We start from the raw sequence: 16,070 nt of genomic DNA on the forward strand, positions 1-16,070 counted from the left end.
GACCACACAACTACTGACCACAAAATGACTGACCACTACTGACCACAACTACTGACCACAACTACTGAATGACATACCTACTTACCAAAACCACATACCTACTCACCACAACAACACAATTGCTGACCACACAACTACTGACCACAACCACACAACTTCTGAACACAACCACTGAACATGACTAGTGACCACAACAACTGACCACAACCACACAGCTACTGACCACACAACTACTGGACACAACTACTGACCACACAACTACTGACCACAACACGACTGACCACAACTACTGACCACAACTACTGACCACAGCTAATGACCACACAACTACTGACCACTACTGACCACAACTACTGACCACAAAACGACTGACCACAAAACGACTGACCACTACTGACCACAACTACTGACCAAACACACAACTACTGACCACAACCACACAACTACTGACCACAACCAACCACTGACCATAACAACTGAACCACAACTACTGACCACAACAACACAAATAGAGACCATAACTACTGACCACTACTACTGATCAAAACTATTTACCACTATTGACTTGGGATGGGCATTTGAAATTGATTTCACTATTCAAATAATATAATTAAACTTTTTTTAACTTCTTCCACTACCACAAAAATGATTTTAAAGCGCTTTAGCAAGCCCCACAACTTTACTTGTAAAGTTATGATCTAGTTAGCTGTAAATGGCCTAAACAAACTGCACTATCAATTTAGGAGTCTCAAACCTCACCATGTTCAACCTGCAGATCGATGTGCCTCGCAGATTGGAGTCTGACATTCGCAACAGCAACGTGCAATGCACCCTGGACTGAAGAGGCAGACAAATAAGAGAAATGACCCTCTGTTTTAAATGACAAATTTCTCGAAGTAGGAATATCGCTAAAATATTATATCAGTCCAGGGTGCAATGGCTCATTCGAGAGAAGACAACCTCCCGTGTCGTGACATCGGGCAGTATTGATATCGGACGTGTATGATAAGACGTTTTCGCGATCTAAAAGTCGTATTCCTATTAACTTCCAGTGTAGTGAGAGTGGCTTTATCGCAATGCTACATCATACCAGCCGAATTTCTGCCTGCCTGCTTGAACGGCAATATCTCAGATACCCATGGAAACATTAAATGACCCAGGGAATAGATAAAATGCACTATGCGTTATGTGGGTTGAATGCTGTAACAACATAGAATAGCACAATGAATAAAAGTCCCGTGATGGTAGTGACTGTCCATTACTGCTTATCACTTATTAACCGTAATTTATTCGCATTACTTTACTTTAATAAAATCGTTCAGTTGTTGTGTAAATTACATTTGTTTTATCTGATGACTTTATTATTTCATTCCAAGTCATCATCTCATCTCTACAGAGCTGCTGTCTGACTAAATCACTATCTTGTAGTTCTTGAAATTAAATAAGGCAGACTTTTATGACTGCTGAACACCAACTATCAATCACTTAGATCATGTATTTTCAGGTAGAGGTACCTCGCTAAGCAACAGCTGCTCTCTATACCTAGGTTTCCATCCAATTGGCCACAGAGTTTCATGTGAATATTCTAAAATCCACATAAAAATTATATACACATTTTCCCATCAGAGATGTGTTTCCATTATTGGAGGTAAAAGGCTGTGAGTGATGACATAGAGCACATAAAAAAAACATTTTGTGGGTAAATTCCCAATGTACCGAATAAAAAATACAAATTAAATGGGTTTCCATCTCATTTTCAACTCCACTGATAGTTTTGTCACAATTGTTTTTTGCTGTTATATAGTGAGTGTGCTTCCTCCACTGTTGGCTAGAGCGCACATATAGCCAGTGGTGTAAAGTACTTAAGTAAAAATACTTGAAAGTACTACTTAAGTAGTTTTTTGGGGGGGTACCTGTACTTGACTATTTATATTTTTGACAACTTTTACTTCACTACATTCCTAAAGAAAATGATGTACTTTTTACTCCATACATTTTCCCTGACACCCAAAAGTACTCGTTACATTTTGAATGCTTAGCAGGACAGGACAATTGTCTGATTCACACACTTATCAAGAGAACATCCCTGGTCATCCCTACTGCCTCTGATCTGGCGGACTCACTAAACACATGCTTCATTTGTACATGTCTGAGTGTTGGACCATGCCCCTGGCTATCCGTAAATTTTGTACAAAAAAATAACAAGAAAATGATGCCCTCTGGTTTGCTTTAAATAAGGATTTTAAAATGATTTATACTTTTACTACTTAAGTATATTTTAGCAATTATATTTACTTTTGATACTTAAGTATATTTAAAACCAAATACTTTTAGACTTTTACTCAAGTAGTATTTTACTGGGTGACTTTCACTTTTACTTGAGTCATTTTCTATCAAGGTATCTTAACTTTTACTCAAGTATGAAAAATGATGAGATTATTATGGTCAAAAGAGCCAGATTATTTTTGTCAAACGGCAGCCAAGCATCACAAATGACCCTCGATATTTATTAGAAAGGAGCATCAAGCTCATCACCTTGCACTTTCAACACAATGTGAAGTTCATCATCCTTTATTTCATCTGTAGCCTAATAAACTGCTTGCTTCCTGACGATTCGTAGTGGGAGGACCACACAACACGTCATCGCGTGACTCCCAAATCGATATGATGGTTCCACCGACATTTCTCATATAATTAATTTTACCCACACAAAAAAAGATCCCACCTTGTCTAGCGTATTTAGTTTTGTAGACATTTGGAAAGTTTACAGAAAAATGTTCTGTTTCCATCAGGCCTGTTATGACATTTTTCATCCGTCGTACTTTTCTCGCATAATTCGATTGGATGGAAACCTGGTTAATATCACCTCAAGATCGCGCATTCTTCTCTCTTCCATATCAGGCGTAAAAGAAACACAGACCAAGTAGATGCGCAATGGATTATGGTCATCGTAGTTAATTAACACGTTTTATGCGCTATACGATGTAGAACATTGGCCTGTTAGAAACTACAACTCCCTACAACATCGCACAGTTCAGGCTGGATCTGATTTGTCTCTGACAAACTGTGCGATGTGCACATTGAGCTCAAATAAATAAAAAAAAGCTAACATGGACCTAAAATAAATGAACCAACGTTGGTCATTTAGTTGTTTAAAAACCAAAAAAAAAAAACACCGAAATGTCGGTTAATTGCTCAGCACTACAATTAAACGAATTGTTTAAACAATAATGTGAAGATCTGTTGACGGAGAAGATGGCGGATAAGGAAAAAATGACTATGTTTTGAGGGAATATGGAATGGAGGATCGCACAGAACTTTTGCAAGAGCTAGAGGAGGAAATTGAACGTGAAGAGAGTGAGGGTGAATTAATTGTGGTAGCAGGTGCGGTGATGACCGCCGGGAAGGAGCTGAGTGTAGAGGGAAGCGGTGTGGTGTCGTGAGGAAAGCTGGCGCCAAGTGCAAAAATAGGGATATGTGCTCTAGTAGCTCAGAGGTGGAACCTGACGAGAGTATGGATGTACACTACCGGCCAAAAGTTTTAGAACACCTACTCATTCAAGGTTTTTCTTTATTTTTTACTATTTTCTACATTGTAGAATAATAGTGAAGACATCAACACTATGAAATAACACATATGGAATTATGTAGTAACCAAAAAAGTGTTAAACAAATCAACATATATTTTATATTTGAGATTCTTCAACAAGCCACCCTTTGCCTTGATGACAGCGTTGCACACTCTCTCAACCAGCTTTAATAATATAATAATATAATATGCCATTTAGCAGACGCTTTTATCCAAAGCGACTTACAGTCACCTGGAATGCTTTTCCAACAGTCTTGAAGGAGTTCCCACATATGCTGAGCACTTGTTGGCTGCTTTTCCTTCACTCTGCGGTCCGACTCATCCCAAACCATCTCAATTTGGTTGAGGTCGGGGGATTGTGGAGGCCAGGTCATCTGATGCAGCACTCCATCACTCTCCTTCTTGGTAAAATAGCCCTTACACAGCCTGGAGGTGTGTTGGGTCATTGTCCTGTTGAAAAACAAATGATAGTCCCACTAAGCCCAAACCAGATGGGATGGCGTATCACTGCAGAATGCTGTGGTAGCCATGCTGGTTAAGTGTGCCTTGAATTCTAAATAAATCACAGACAGTGTCACCAGCAAAGCACCCCCACACCATAACACCTCCTCCTCCATGCTTTACGGTCAGAAATACACATGCAGAGATCATCCGTTCACCCACACCGCGTCTCACAAGGACACGGTGGTTGGAACCAAAAATCTCAAATTTGGACTCCAGACCAAAGGACAAATTTCCACCGGACTAATTTCCATTCCTCGTGTTTCTCGGCCAAAGCAAGTCTCTTCTTCTTATTGGTGTCCTTTAGTAGTGTTTTCTTTGCAACAATTCAACCATGAAGGCCTGATTCACACAGTCTCCTCTGAACAGTTGATGTTGAGATGTGTCTGTTACTTGAACTCTGTGAAGCAATTATTTGGGCTGCAATTTCTGAGGCTGGTAACTCTAATGAACTTATACTCTGCAGCAGAGGTAACTTTGGGTCTTCCATTCCTGTGGCGGTCCTCATGAGAGCCAGTTTCATCATAGCGCTTGATTGTTTTTGCAACTGCACTTGAAGAAATATTCAGTTCTTGAAATGTTCCGTATTGACTGACCTTCATGTCTTAAAGTAATGATGGACTGTCGTTTCGCTTTGCTTATTTGAGCTGTTCTTGCCATAATATGGACTTGGTCTTTTACCAAATAGGGCTATCTTCTGTATATGCAAAGTGTGTGCAAAGATGTAATCAAGGCAAAGGGTGGCTATTTGAAGAATCTCAAATATAAAATATATTTTGATTTGTTTAACACTTTTTTGGTTACTACAAGATTCCATATGTGTTATTTCATAGTTTTGATGTCTTCACTATTATTCTACAATGTGTGGACCGCCGAGTTCGGGCCTCGTCCCAAGGATGAAAAGGATGATTCTGGCCCAGTGGGAGTGACATTTGTGGAGAGAACAGATCCTTGCATTTTGGCTGATCCATATGTGGTGTCAGGTTGGGTGGAGAAGAGGTTGGGGACTGTTGAGTTGGTGGGAGTAACTCGGGAGTCGATCAGTGATGATTTATTGTATTTCTTCAGCCCAGAGGGAGCGGGCGCTCCGGATCATGCAATTAGGGACAACAAATGTGACTTGCTTTGCTCTCCGGAGCAGGGCACCATTGAAAGGAGTGATAACCGGGGTGGCATTAAGTGTTGAGGAGGATCAGTTGAAATTGAAGATTCCCCGTGTCTGTGACGTCCCGCCGTTTAGTGCGACGCAGACCCGGTGGAGAGAGTGGGGAAACGGAGAAGACATTGTCAGTCCTGCTGAGTTTTGATGTAGAGTCTTTGCCCGACAAGGTCAAGTTAGGAAGTGTAAGTTATCGTGTGAGAGCTTTTGTTTTCCGAAAAATACTACGGTGTTTTCGGTGTCAAGTTTATGGGTATGTTGCAGCAGTGTGTAGGAGGGAGGGTCCTAGATGTGATGACTGTGAACAGTTGCAGGGGGTGTTGAGTGGTAGTGTTCTGTCCCCTTAAACCGTTGGTCTGGGGTAGGATTAGATAGGGTTAAATAGTGGAATGGGTGGTGTTTTTTTTTTAGAGAGTGCGAATAGTTGACAGAGCAATTTTCATTTTCATTTTTCCCAGTATTGTATTACCGTTTCAATAATTTAATGCAGGTAGACCGTGAATGGCCTCACACACCAGTACAGTAGGTGGCGGTGTATGCACCTAAAAATTCAATGCAATCCGCCAACTAAATCCTAAAGAAGAAGAAATCATCAGGGGATGACGCATTTTGCAACACACGGTTTGAAAACCCACGTAATCAAACTAAGCTTCGGACGTCATTGATCACGTTATATAATGTTACTTTGAAACGAGCATCGGTACATTGCGTCGGATCAGTAGTGCGTTGAAAACGGCATCAAGAGCTCCGGTATCAATAGTCACATCTCTACTGTGGGAAGCATTGGAATCAACATCGGCCAGCATCCCCTGTGGAACTCTTTGGACACCTTGTAGAGTCCATGCCCCGACAAATTGAGGCTGTTCTGAGTGCAAAAGGGGGTGCAACTCAATAATTAGGAAGGTGTCCCTAATGTTTTGTACAGTCAGTGTGGGTGTCATTCAATGTGTTTGTGCGTGCACGTGTGTGAATGCGTGTTTTGTACATTCGAATGTGTGGGTGTTGCGTGCCCACGTGTGTATGGACACGGGGTGTGTAATTTGTGTAGGCTAAAAGTTTGTTGACAGTCCAAGAGTGGGTGTTTGTGTAAGATTGCAGGGGTGTAGGGTCTATACCTGGTCACATGAACCCTATCAGTCCCGAGACCCCGGCAAAAAAATCAACTTTCTCATTGATCTGATTTATCTGCATTCATCCAGCCCTCATATTTCGCCTCACAATGAAGTGTTTTACTGTTTTATTTTCAGGACGACCAGGGCTACAAGTAGAACACACAACAATTTGACATAAACAGTTGCATTCATGAGTTTTATTGACAAAGCATCCATAATAGATATAGCAATGTATATCATCTATTGGCCTACTGATAATGAATTACAAAACAGGTTAAAAAAAATAAAAAAACGGATACTGTTCACCTTTTACTATTATTCCTGTATTGTTAACATGAATAGTGAGGAATGTGGTTGTTTCTTATGATTGTGTTTAGTATATATATATATATTTTTTTTTCTTTGTGTACACATCCTATGCTCCTATGCTGCCTTTTAAAATACGCCTTGGTGTTAATGGGACTCCACCCCATGCCTAAATAAAGGTTAAATAAACCATTGAACCTCGTTCCGCAGTAGGCTACTATAGGCTGTATGCAGGGAGAATCGGTTTAGATCGATTCAGGATTCATGGTGGAAATATTTACTGGTCAGATGGTGCATGGCAGGTTTGCACGGGGACAGTTTGGACTTTGTATCCCCTGACCTTTGTGTCCCCGGCCACTCACCCCCCCAAATTACGTCACACAGATTCTGCACTTTCATCTCCAAGGATAGGGATCTATCTAATGTGTAATTTGGGTGGTTGGATTTCCATAGAACTAACTAGAAAACATTTAATCTGAACAGCAGTGTGTACTGACAGACCACAGAGCGGTTGTAAAAGACAGACCCAAATGAAAGAGAGAAATAAGAGAGAGAGAGAGGTTAGTTAATGATTGACAGCTGACCAATTCCACAAAAGTATAAAGAATCCCTGCATCTCTCTGCTCTTGGGCTCAATTGCTAGATCCCCTCCTCCATCCATCCCTCTTCGCTCCATCCCTCCCTCCGTCCGTGCGGCTCTCCTTTCATCATGCAGTGGTTGGCTGTCTGTTGTCTGTTTGTGCTGCTGAGTGTGTCAGCCCAGTCTCAGAATCAGATCTGTACCATCTTCACAGAGGCCAAGAAAGATGGATTCAAAGCTATGTGAGTAAAGCTATGTGAGTAAAGCTATGTGACTAAAGCTATGTGACTAAAGCTATGTGACTAAAGCTATGTGACTAAAGCTATGTGACTAAAGCTATGTGAGAAAAGCTATGTGACTAAAGCTATGTGACTAAAGCTATGTGAGAAAAGCTATGTGACTAAAGCTATGTGACTAAAGCTATGTGACTAAAGCTATGTGACTAAAGCTATGTGACTAAAGCTATGTGACTAAAGCTATGTGACTAAAGCTATGTGACTAAATCTATGTGAGTAAAGCTATGTGACTAAAGCTATGTGACTAAAGCTACAGTGCCTTGCAAAAGTATTCATCCCTCTTGGCGTTTTTCCTATTTTGTTGCATTAGAACCTGTCATTTAAATTGATTTTTATTTGGATTTCATGTAATGGACATACACAAAATAGTCCAAATTGGTGAAGTGAAATGAAAAAAATTACTTGTTTCAAACAATTCAAAAAAATAAATATCGGAAAAATGGTGCGTGCATATTTATTCACCCCCTTTGCTATGAAGCCCGTAAATAAGATCTAATGCAACCAATTACCTTCAGAAGTCACATAATTAGTTAAATAAAGTCCACCTGTGTGCAATCTAAGTGTCACACGATCTCAGTATATATACACCTGTTCTGAAAGGCCCCAGAGTCTGCAACACCACTAAGCAAGGGGCACCACCAAGCAAGCAGCACCATGAAGACCAAGGAGCTCTCCAAACAGGTCAGGGACAAAGTTGTGGAGAACTACAGATCAGGGTTGGGTTATAAAAAAATATCAGAAACTTTGAACATCCCACGGAGCACCATTAAATCCATTATTTTAAAAATGGAAAGAACATGGCACCACAACAAACCTGCCAAGAGAGGGCTGCCTACCAAAACTCACGGACCAGGCAAGGAGGGCATTAATCAGAGAGGCAACAAAGAGACCAAAGATAACCCTGAAGGAGCTGCAAAGCTTTTATCTGTCTATAGGACCACTTTAAGCCGTACACTTTACAGAGCTGGGCTTTACGGAAGAGTGGACAGAAAAAAGCCATTGCAGTTTTTTAAATCTTATTTCTTGTTTGTTTCACAATAAAAAATATTTTGCATCTTCAAAGTGGTAGGCATGTTGTGTAAATGAAATGATACAAACCCCCAAAAAATCCACTTTAATTCCAGGTTGTAAGGCAACAAAATAGGAAAAATGCCAAGGGGATGAATACTTTCGCAAACCACTGTATGTGACTACAGCTTTGTGAGTAAAGTTTTGTGAGTAAAGCTTTGTGAGTAAAGCTTTGTGAGTAAAGCTTTGTGGGTAAAGCTTTGTGAGTAAAGCTTTGTGAGTAACGCTTTGTGAGTAACGCTTTGTGAGTAACGCTTTGTGAGTAACGCTTTGTGAGTAACGCTTTGTGAGTAACGCTTTGTGAGTAACGCTTTGTGAGTAACGCTTTGTGAGTAAAGTTTTGTGAGTAAAGCTTTGTGAGTAAAGTTTTGTGAGGAAAGTTTTGTGAGTAAAGCTTTGTGAGTAAAGCTTTGTGAGTAAAGATGTAAAAAGCTTTTGTTTCATCAATGCCTTTATATGGTTCACTTTGTTTTCAAACTCACCTGAGTGCCTGGACCTTCTTTAACCACTTAATACTTTTACATGGATTGGATTTGTCCTGTTTTGCTTATCTGGAATTTCTCTGCTATGGCTGATTTAAAATGGACTGGATTCTAACCCCAGCGCAGTGTAAATATTTTGGTGAAGTGTCGTAATCTTACTGTGTGTGTGTGTATGTTTGTGTGTATGTGCATGCATGCTTGTGTGTTTGCCTGTCTGTCTGGGATATTTGGTTTCACCTTTGACCTTTTTAAAACATGTTGGCTGGAGTTTTACTGTTATCTGTTGCCAGGGAAGGAGAGTTGTGACATAGGTTGAGTGTGTGTGTGTGTGTGTGTAGGGCTCTGGTAGGGCTGGCTCAGAACCTTCCAGATAGTTTGTTGGATGACGTGGTGCCCCTGGTCGCGGAAGCCTTCGCCATGGGCATCCAATGCTGCTCAGACGAACCCCTAGAAGACTGCAACAGAGACGTGGTGAGAGACACCTACCACACCTCCTCGTCTCTAACTGACACATGCCAATCACATTGATGTGCCCAGCCCAGCCAGAGATGTAGGGGACAGGTATAGGGGGGTAGGGAGGGAAGGGGCCAGCTCTGCCAGTGGTTGGGAGGGGAGGGGCCAGCCTGGCCAGGGGGAGGGGCCATCGGTAGGAGGTAGGGAGGGGAGGGGAGGGTTGGTATGTAATTGGGCATTAGTGACTGATATTTTTAGTCAGGGTTCAGATGTTTAACATTTTTGTTTTAACCCTTAATTGGCACACCTGATTCAATTAGTCAAAGGCTTGATGATTAGTTCAAATCAAGCTTTATTTATACAACACATTTCAGACATGGAATGCAACGCAATGCTCTTCACAGGAAAAAAACTAATTAAATTAAATTAAAAGCTGAAATATTTACTACACAACAAACATTAGATAAAAAACAAAAGAAGAACAAAAATTGAATGACTAAAAAGCACCCTGAGGAAAAGCAAAGCTAAAAATATGTGTTTTAAGATCTCTTTTAAATATGTCCACAGTTTTGGCTCCCCTTCAGGTTCTCTGGCAGGCTATTCCAGAGGCTGGGGGCATAATAACTAAAGGCTGCCTCCCCATGCCTCTTGGTCCTAGGCATTGGGATAGATAAAAGGCCAGTGCCAGAGGACCTGAGGGACCTACTGGGTACATAACTTAAAAGCATGTCTGACATGTATTGTGGTGCACATTCGTGGATTGATTTAAAAAACCAATAGAATAATCTTAAAATGAATTCTAAAACTCACAGGCAGCCCAGTGCAAAGACCTTAAAACCGGTGTAATGTGTGCTTTCCGTGTGGTCTCGGTCAGTACCCGTGCTGCAGCATTCTGTATGTTTTGCAGTTGACCAATGGCTTTCTTGGGTAGACAAGACAGGAGAGCATTACAGTAGTCAAGCCTGCTTGTAATAAAAGCATGGATGAGTCTCTCTGTATCAGCCTGAGAGGAAACGGCCGCACCTTGGCAATGTTCCTCAGGTGGTAAAAAGCTATTTTGGTCACATTCCTGATGTGTGATTCGAAATAGTTTTTTTTACCTGGTGTTTTATCATTATTGCCCGTGAATTAAAATGTGCGGCCAGATTCTCTCTCTGGGCTTTGGCTCCAATAAGTACCTCAGTCTTGTCTTGATTTAGCTGGAGGAGGTTATTAGCCATCCAAGTATTTAAATCACTAATACAGTTTAATAATTTATCAGTGGAGCTAAACTCCTCTGGTGACACAGAAATGTAAAGTTGTGTATCGCCTGCGTAGCCGTGAAAATCAATGCTGTGCTTTCTGATAACGCTGCCAAGGGGTAACATACACTATATATACAAAAGTATGTGGACACCCCTTGAAATTAGTGGATTCAGCTATTTCAGCCACACCCGTTGCTGACAGGTGTATAAAATCGAGCAATCTCCTGGGAAGCCTTAAGTTGTGAGGTCACTTTCCTGAGCATGGCTGTGTCATCAGGACTTGCTTGACTGATACCCAGCCCAATGTTGGTTATCTTATCTCTGAAATATGCCGCAAACTCATCACATTTAGATGTGGAGGAAAGTTCACATAGGTTTGAGAGGGTAGGAATTCTCAGGCCATCAATGGTCGAGAAGAGCACTCTCAAATGATTCTGATTTAAATAGTGATCAAGTTAGAAAAAATTTGACAGTTTCTTAATAATGCGTTCAGTATTACCCTGTGTTGCTATGGGCAACGAGGTAGTAAAAAATACACAGTGGTGATCAGATAAAGCAACATCAACAATAGAGGATATGTCAATAGAAAGCCCCTTGGTAATAATCAGGTCCAGAGTATGGCTGTGGTTATGGGTGGGCCCAGTAACATGTTGGATAAAGTCCATAGAGCTCAAAAGATTCATAAATTAAATGGCCTCCAAGTCAGTCTCTTTGTCAACATGAATATTAAAGTCGCCCAACACAATGATTTTATCATAGTTCTCAAGGACAATAGACAATAGTAGAGATAAATCAGTGAAGAAAGTGGGGCAGTGCTTTGGTTGCCTATACAGGGTTATGACCAGCACTGGTGGCTGACATTTAAACAATATAACATGATGCTCAAAAGACCCAAAGTCACCAAACGAAATATCCTTTCAGCTGAGAGCATTAGTAAATTAAATCAGGTGTGCCAATTTTAGGGTTAAAACTAAAATGTAAAACACCTGTGGGGGCAGAGGAGCGGGTTGGGAAACCCTGGTTTAAAGGCCCAGTGCAGTCAAAAAACATGATTTTCCTGTGTTTTATATATATTTCCACACCATGAGGTTGGAATAATAATGTGAAATTGTGAACATTATGATAATGCACTTTTAGTTTAAGAGATGTTTGAAAAGACCGCCTGAAATTTCATCCTGTTTTGGTGGGATGGAGTTTTGGCCTGCCTAGTGACATCACCAGGCAGTAAATTAGTTAATAGACCAATAAGAAAGAGAGTTCCAAACGTCTCTGCCAATAACAGATCGTTTTCAGTTTTCCCCTCCCCACTCAGACCACACCCAGACAATCCTACCAAAATTCTTGCTTGAGAAATTGCACTTTGCTAAGAAGCTATTTTTGTTTTATTTTTTGACCATTTTAATTGAAAACAATCACAGTAAGGTACTTAATTGTTACCCAGAAATGATTTTATATTGAGATAAAAACGGCTGGACCTTTAATAAATTAATCCCATATCTATCTCTATGGTTTTATTTTAATGTTCTGTACAGATACAACAGTACCCTCTGCTGGCTAAAAGGTGTACTTCTATGTGTGTGCAGGCGGACCTGTTTCAGAGTGCAGTGTGTTCTTCTGAGTCCCTGGTTGAGAAGAGCAATCTGAAGCACTGCTGCGAGAAGACTGCCACTGAGAGGACACACTGCTTCGTGGACCACAAGGCCAAGGTAAGATAGGCCACACCTCTGAGCCGGGTTCCTCTCTTGGTTTCTATGATTTTAGAAACCTAGATGTGATTTTACACATGTGAATGTATGGCTTTTTGAAGTTTTATGTGTGCTTGTTTTTTTTTAAATGGTCGAATTAATAAACTAAACTAAACTTCTAGTGAGGTTTTACATTAACATTTTAGTTATTTAGCAGACGCTGTTATCTAGAGTGACTTACATTAGTGCATTCATCATAAGATACACTACATGATCAAAAGTATGTGGACACCTGCTCGTCGAAGACCTCATTCTAAAATCATGGGCATTATTATGGACTTGGTCTCCCCTTTGCTGCTATAACAGCCTCCACTCTTCTGGGAAGGCTTTCCACTAGATGTTGGAACATTGCTGTGGGGACTTGCTTCCATTCAGCCACAAGAGCATTGGTGAGGTCGGGCCCTGATGATGGGCGATTAGGCCTGGCTCGCAGTCGGCGTTCCAATTAATCCCAAAGGTGCTAGATGAGGTTCAGGTCAGGGCTCTTTGCAGGCCAGTCAAGTTCTTCCACACCGATCTCGACAAACCATTTCTGTATGGACCTCGCTTTGTGCACAGGGGCATTGTCATGCTGAAACAGGAAAGGGCCTTCTCCAAACTGTTGCCACAAAGTTGGAAGCACAGAACTGTCTAGAATGTCATTGAATGCTGTAGCGTTAAGATTTCCCTTCACTGGAACTAAGGGGACTAGCCCGAACCATGAAAAACAGCCCCAGACTACTATTCCTCCTCCACCGAACATTACAGTTGGCACTCTGCATTGTGGCAGGTAGCATTCTCCCGGCATCCGCCAAATCCAGATTTGTCCGCCGGACTGCCAGATGGTGAAGCATGATTCATCACTCCAGAGAACGCATTTCCACTGCTCCAGAGTCCAATGGCTGTGAGCTTTACACCACTCCAGCCGATGCTTGGCATTGCGCATGATGATCTTAGGCTTGTGTGCGGCTGCTCAGCCATGGAAACCCATTTCACGAAGCTCCAGACGAACAGTTATTGTGCTGAAGTTGCTTCCAGAGGCAGTTTGGAACTCGGTAGTGAGTGTTGCAACCGAGGACAGACGATATGTACGCGCTACATGCTTCAGCACTTGGCTGTCCCGTTCTGTGAGCTTGTGTGGCCTACCACTTCGCGGTTGAACCGTTGTTGCTCCTAGACGTTTCCACTTCACAATAACAGCACTTACAGTTGACCGGGGCAGCTCTAGCAGGGCAGAAATGTGACAAACGGACTTGTTGGAAAGGTGGCATCCTATGACGGTGCCACGTTGAAAGTCACTGAGCTCTTCAGTAAGGCCATTCTACTGCCAATGTTTGTCTATGGAGAATGCATGGCGGTGTGCTCGATTTGGTGTCCACATACTGCTGTATAGAAAGTGTAGCTAGGTGAGACAACAACACACTTTTCCCAGCTAGTGTGCTTCTTTGGGGTCTTGGGGACACTGTAAAAGCAGTGACAACTGCTGAAGTTAAAAAGGTCTTTATGGATGCATTTGAGTGATTGGTTGGTTGGTTGGTTGACTGATTGTAGATTCCCCGGGACCTGTCCCTCACCTGTTGGTTGACTGATTGTAGATACCCCGGGACCTGTCCCTCACCTCTGAGTTGCCTGCTGCAGACCAGTGTGAAGACTTTATGGAGGACCGCAAGGCTTTCGTCGAGAGGTAAGTGTATCCGCTCGACTCGTGTGGATGTGACCGACGCTAAGTTTGAACCCCGGGTAGGTCTCCTGCAGGCAGCTAAAGGACTGTGTTAGGACGCTGAGCTAAAGCCAAGCCAAGGTGTTGTGTTGTGTTGCAGCTTCATCTTTAGGTTCTCCAAGCGTAACACGATGCTGCCCCCCCATGTGATCCTGGCCATCACTAAGAGTTATGGAGAGGTTCTGGCTACCTGCTGTGGAAAGAGTGAGGCAGAGGCCCAGACCTGCTTCAACACCAAGGTCAGGATGCATCCCAAATGGCTCCCTATATAGTGCACTATATTTGACCAGAACCCTATGAGGGAATAGAGTGTCATTTTGGAGGCTGTTTCATGTACAATTACATTTGAGTTATTTAGCAGACACTCTTATCCAGAGCGACTTACAAGAGCAATTAGGGCACCGAGAGATTTTTCACTTAGTCGGCTCAGGGTTTCGAACCAGCAACCTTTCGGTTACCGGCCCAATGCACTTAACTGCTAGGCTACCTGTCGCTCTCAATTTCATTCAACCATCTTTATTGGCGTGGAAAGTTAAAGCCAAAGTGAACATTCTCTCTCTCTCTCTCTCGTTTTCAGAAACCTACTTTCCAACACTTCGTCAGGAACCGTGTCAATGAACTGAAGGCCCTGTGCATCGTCACCAAGAAATATGGAGACCGCATTGTCAAGGCCAAGTAAGACAAGGCAATCTAAAAATCGATGGTTCTAATTGGCTAAGAGCCAGGAGAGCCTTTCCCTGGGCCAGTCTTATTGGTTGACGCGTGTGTCTTGTCTGTTCTAACAGGAAGATGATCCAGTACAGTCAGAAGATGCCTCAGGCCTCGTTCCAGGAGATGAGAGGCATTGTAGACAAGATCGTAGCCACTACTGCCCCCTGCTGCAGCGGAGACATGATCACGTGCATGAAGTGGAGAGTGAGTTAGTTCTTCTCTCTATTCCTCTCTTTTCTTTCATTCTTTTTCTCCTTTCATTTCCTCCTCTCTCGTCCCACACTCACTCTTTCATTTCCTCTCTCTCTCTTTACCTTTCAAACGTTCCTTCTATGTATCGTTCTCTCTCACCCCCTCCTTATAGTGTCTCTGCCTACTGTGTGTGTGTGTGTGTGTGTGTGTGTGTGTGTGTCTCTGACCCTCCTTACCTGTGTGTGTGTGTGTGTGTGTGTGTGTGTGTGTGTGTGTTTCCCCTAACAGAAGGTGCTGGTGGACGAGGTGTGTGGTGACCGTAGTGTGCTGTCTCGCGCGGCGGGTCTGAAAGCGTGCTGTAAGGAACATGCCATAGACAGGGGGTCCTGTGTTGAGGCCATGAAGCCAGACGCTAAGCCGGGCAGTCTGTCTGAGCGCTACGACCTGCACGCTGACATAGCTGCCGTCTGCCACACCTTCACCAAGACCCCCGACGTAGCCCTGGGGAAGTATGTAACGTCTCTCTCACACACACACACACACACACACACACACACACACGAATATGGAAAAGCCCTTAGACACACAATTCTGACTGTGTATGAGGTGTGGCTATTGGCTGTCTGACTGAGCTTCTGTGTATGGGCTGTCGTGATTGGCAGGTTGATCTATGAACTCTCGGTGCGCCACCCTGAGTCGTCTCAGCAGGTGATTCTGAGGTTCGCCAAGGATGCTGAGCAGGCCTTCCTCCAGTGCTGCGACAAGGAGGACCACGCAGAGTGTGTCAAAACGGCTGTAGGTATTACAAACACATGGACAGCCGCACGCACACACACATAACACACGCACACACACATAACACACACACACACACACACACACACACACACACACACACACACACACACACACACACACATAACACACACACAT

The 16,070-nt window shown here is 42.6% G+C and overlaps 1 protein-coding gene across 1 annotated transcript in view; it reads left to right on the plus strand.

The window, feature by feature from the left end:
* Positions 1–7,184: 7,184 nt before the first annotated feature.
* LOC121530703 (albumin 2) overlaps positions 7,185–16,070 on the plus strand; it is a 12,784-nt gene continuing 3,898 nt past the window's right edge. Inside the window, exons 1-9 of the mRNA XM_041835863.2 lie at positions 7,185–7,489; positions 9,432–9,564; positions 12,374–12,496; positions 14,110–14,198; positions 14,335–14,473; positions 14,812–14,909; positions 15,020–15,149; positions 15,426–15,646; positions 15,800–15,932. Of these exons, the coding sequence (XP_041691797.2) occupies positions 7,377–7,489; positions 9,432–9,564; positions 12,374–12,496; positions 14,110–14,198; positions 14,335–14,473; positions 14,812–14,909; positions 15,020–15,149; positions 15,426–15,646; positions 15,800–15,932 (1,179 nt within the window). The 5' untranslated portion in view covers positions 7,185–7,376. The remainder of the gene's footprint in view (positions 7,490–9,431; positions 9,565–12,373; positions 12,497–14,109; positions 14,199–14,334; positions 14,474–14,811; positions 14,910–15,019; positions 15,150–15,425; positions 15,647–15,799; positions 15,933–16,070) is intronic.

Source organism: Coregonus clupeaformis, chromosome 18, assembly GCF_020615455.1.
Source record: "Coregonus clupeaformis isolate EN_2021a chromosome 18, ASM2061545v1, whole genome shotgun sequence".
NCBI classification, from domain to species: domain Eukaryota; kingdom Metazoa; phylum Chordata; class Actinopteri; order Salmoniformes; family Salmonidae; genus Coregonus; species Coregonus clupeaformis.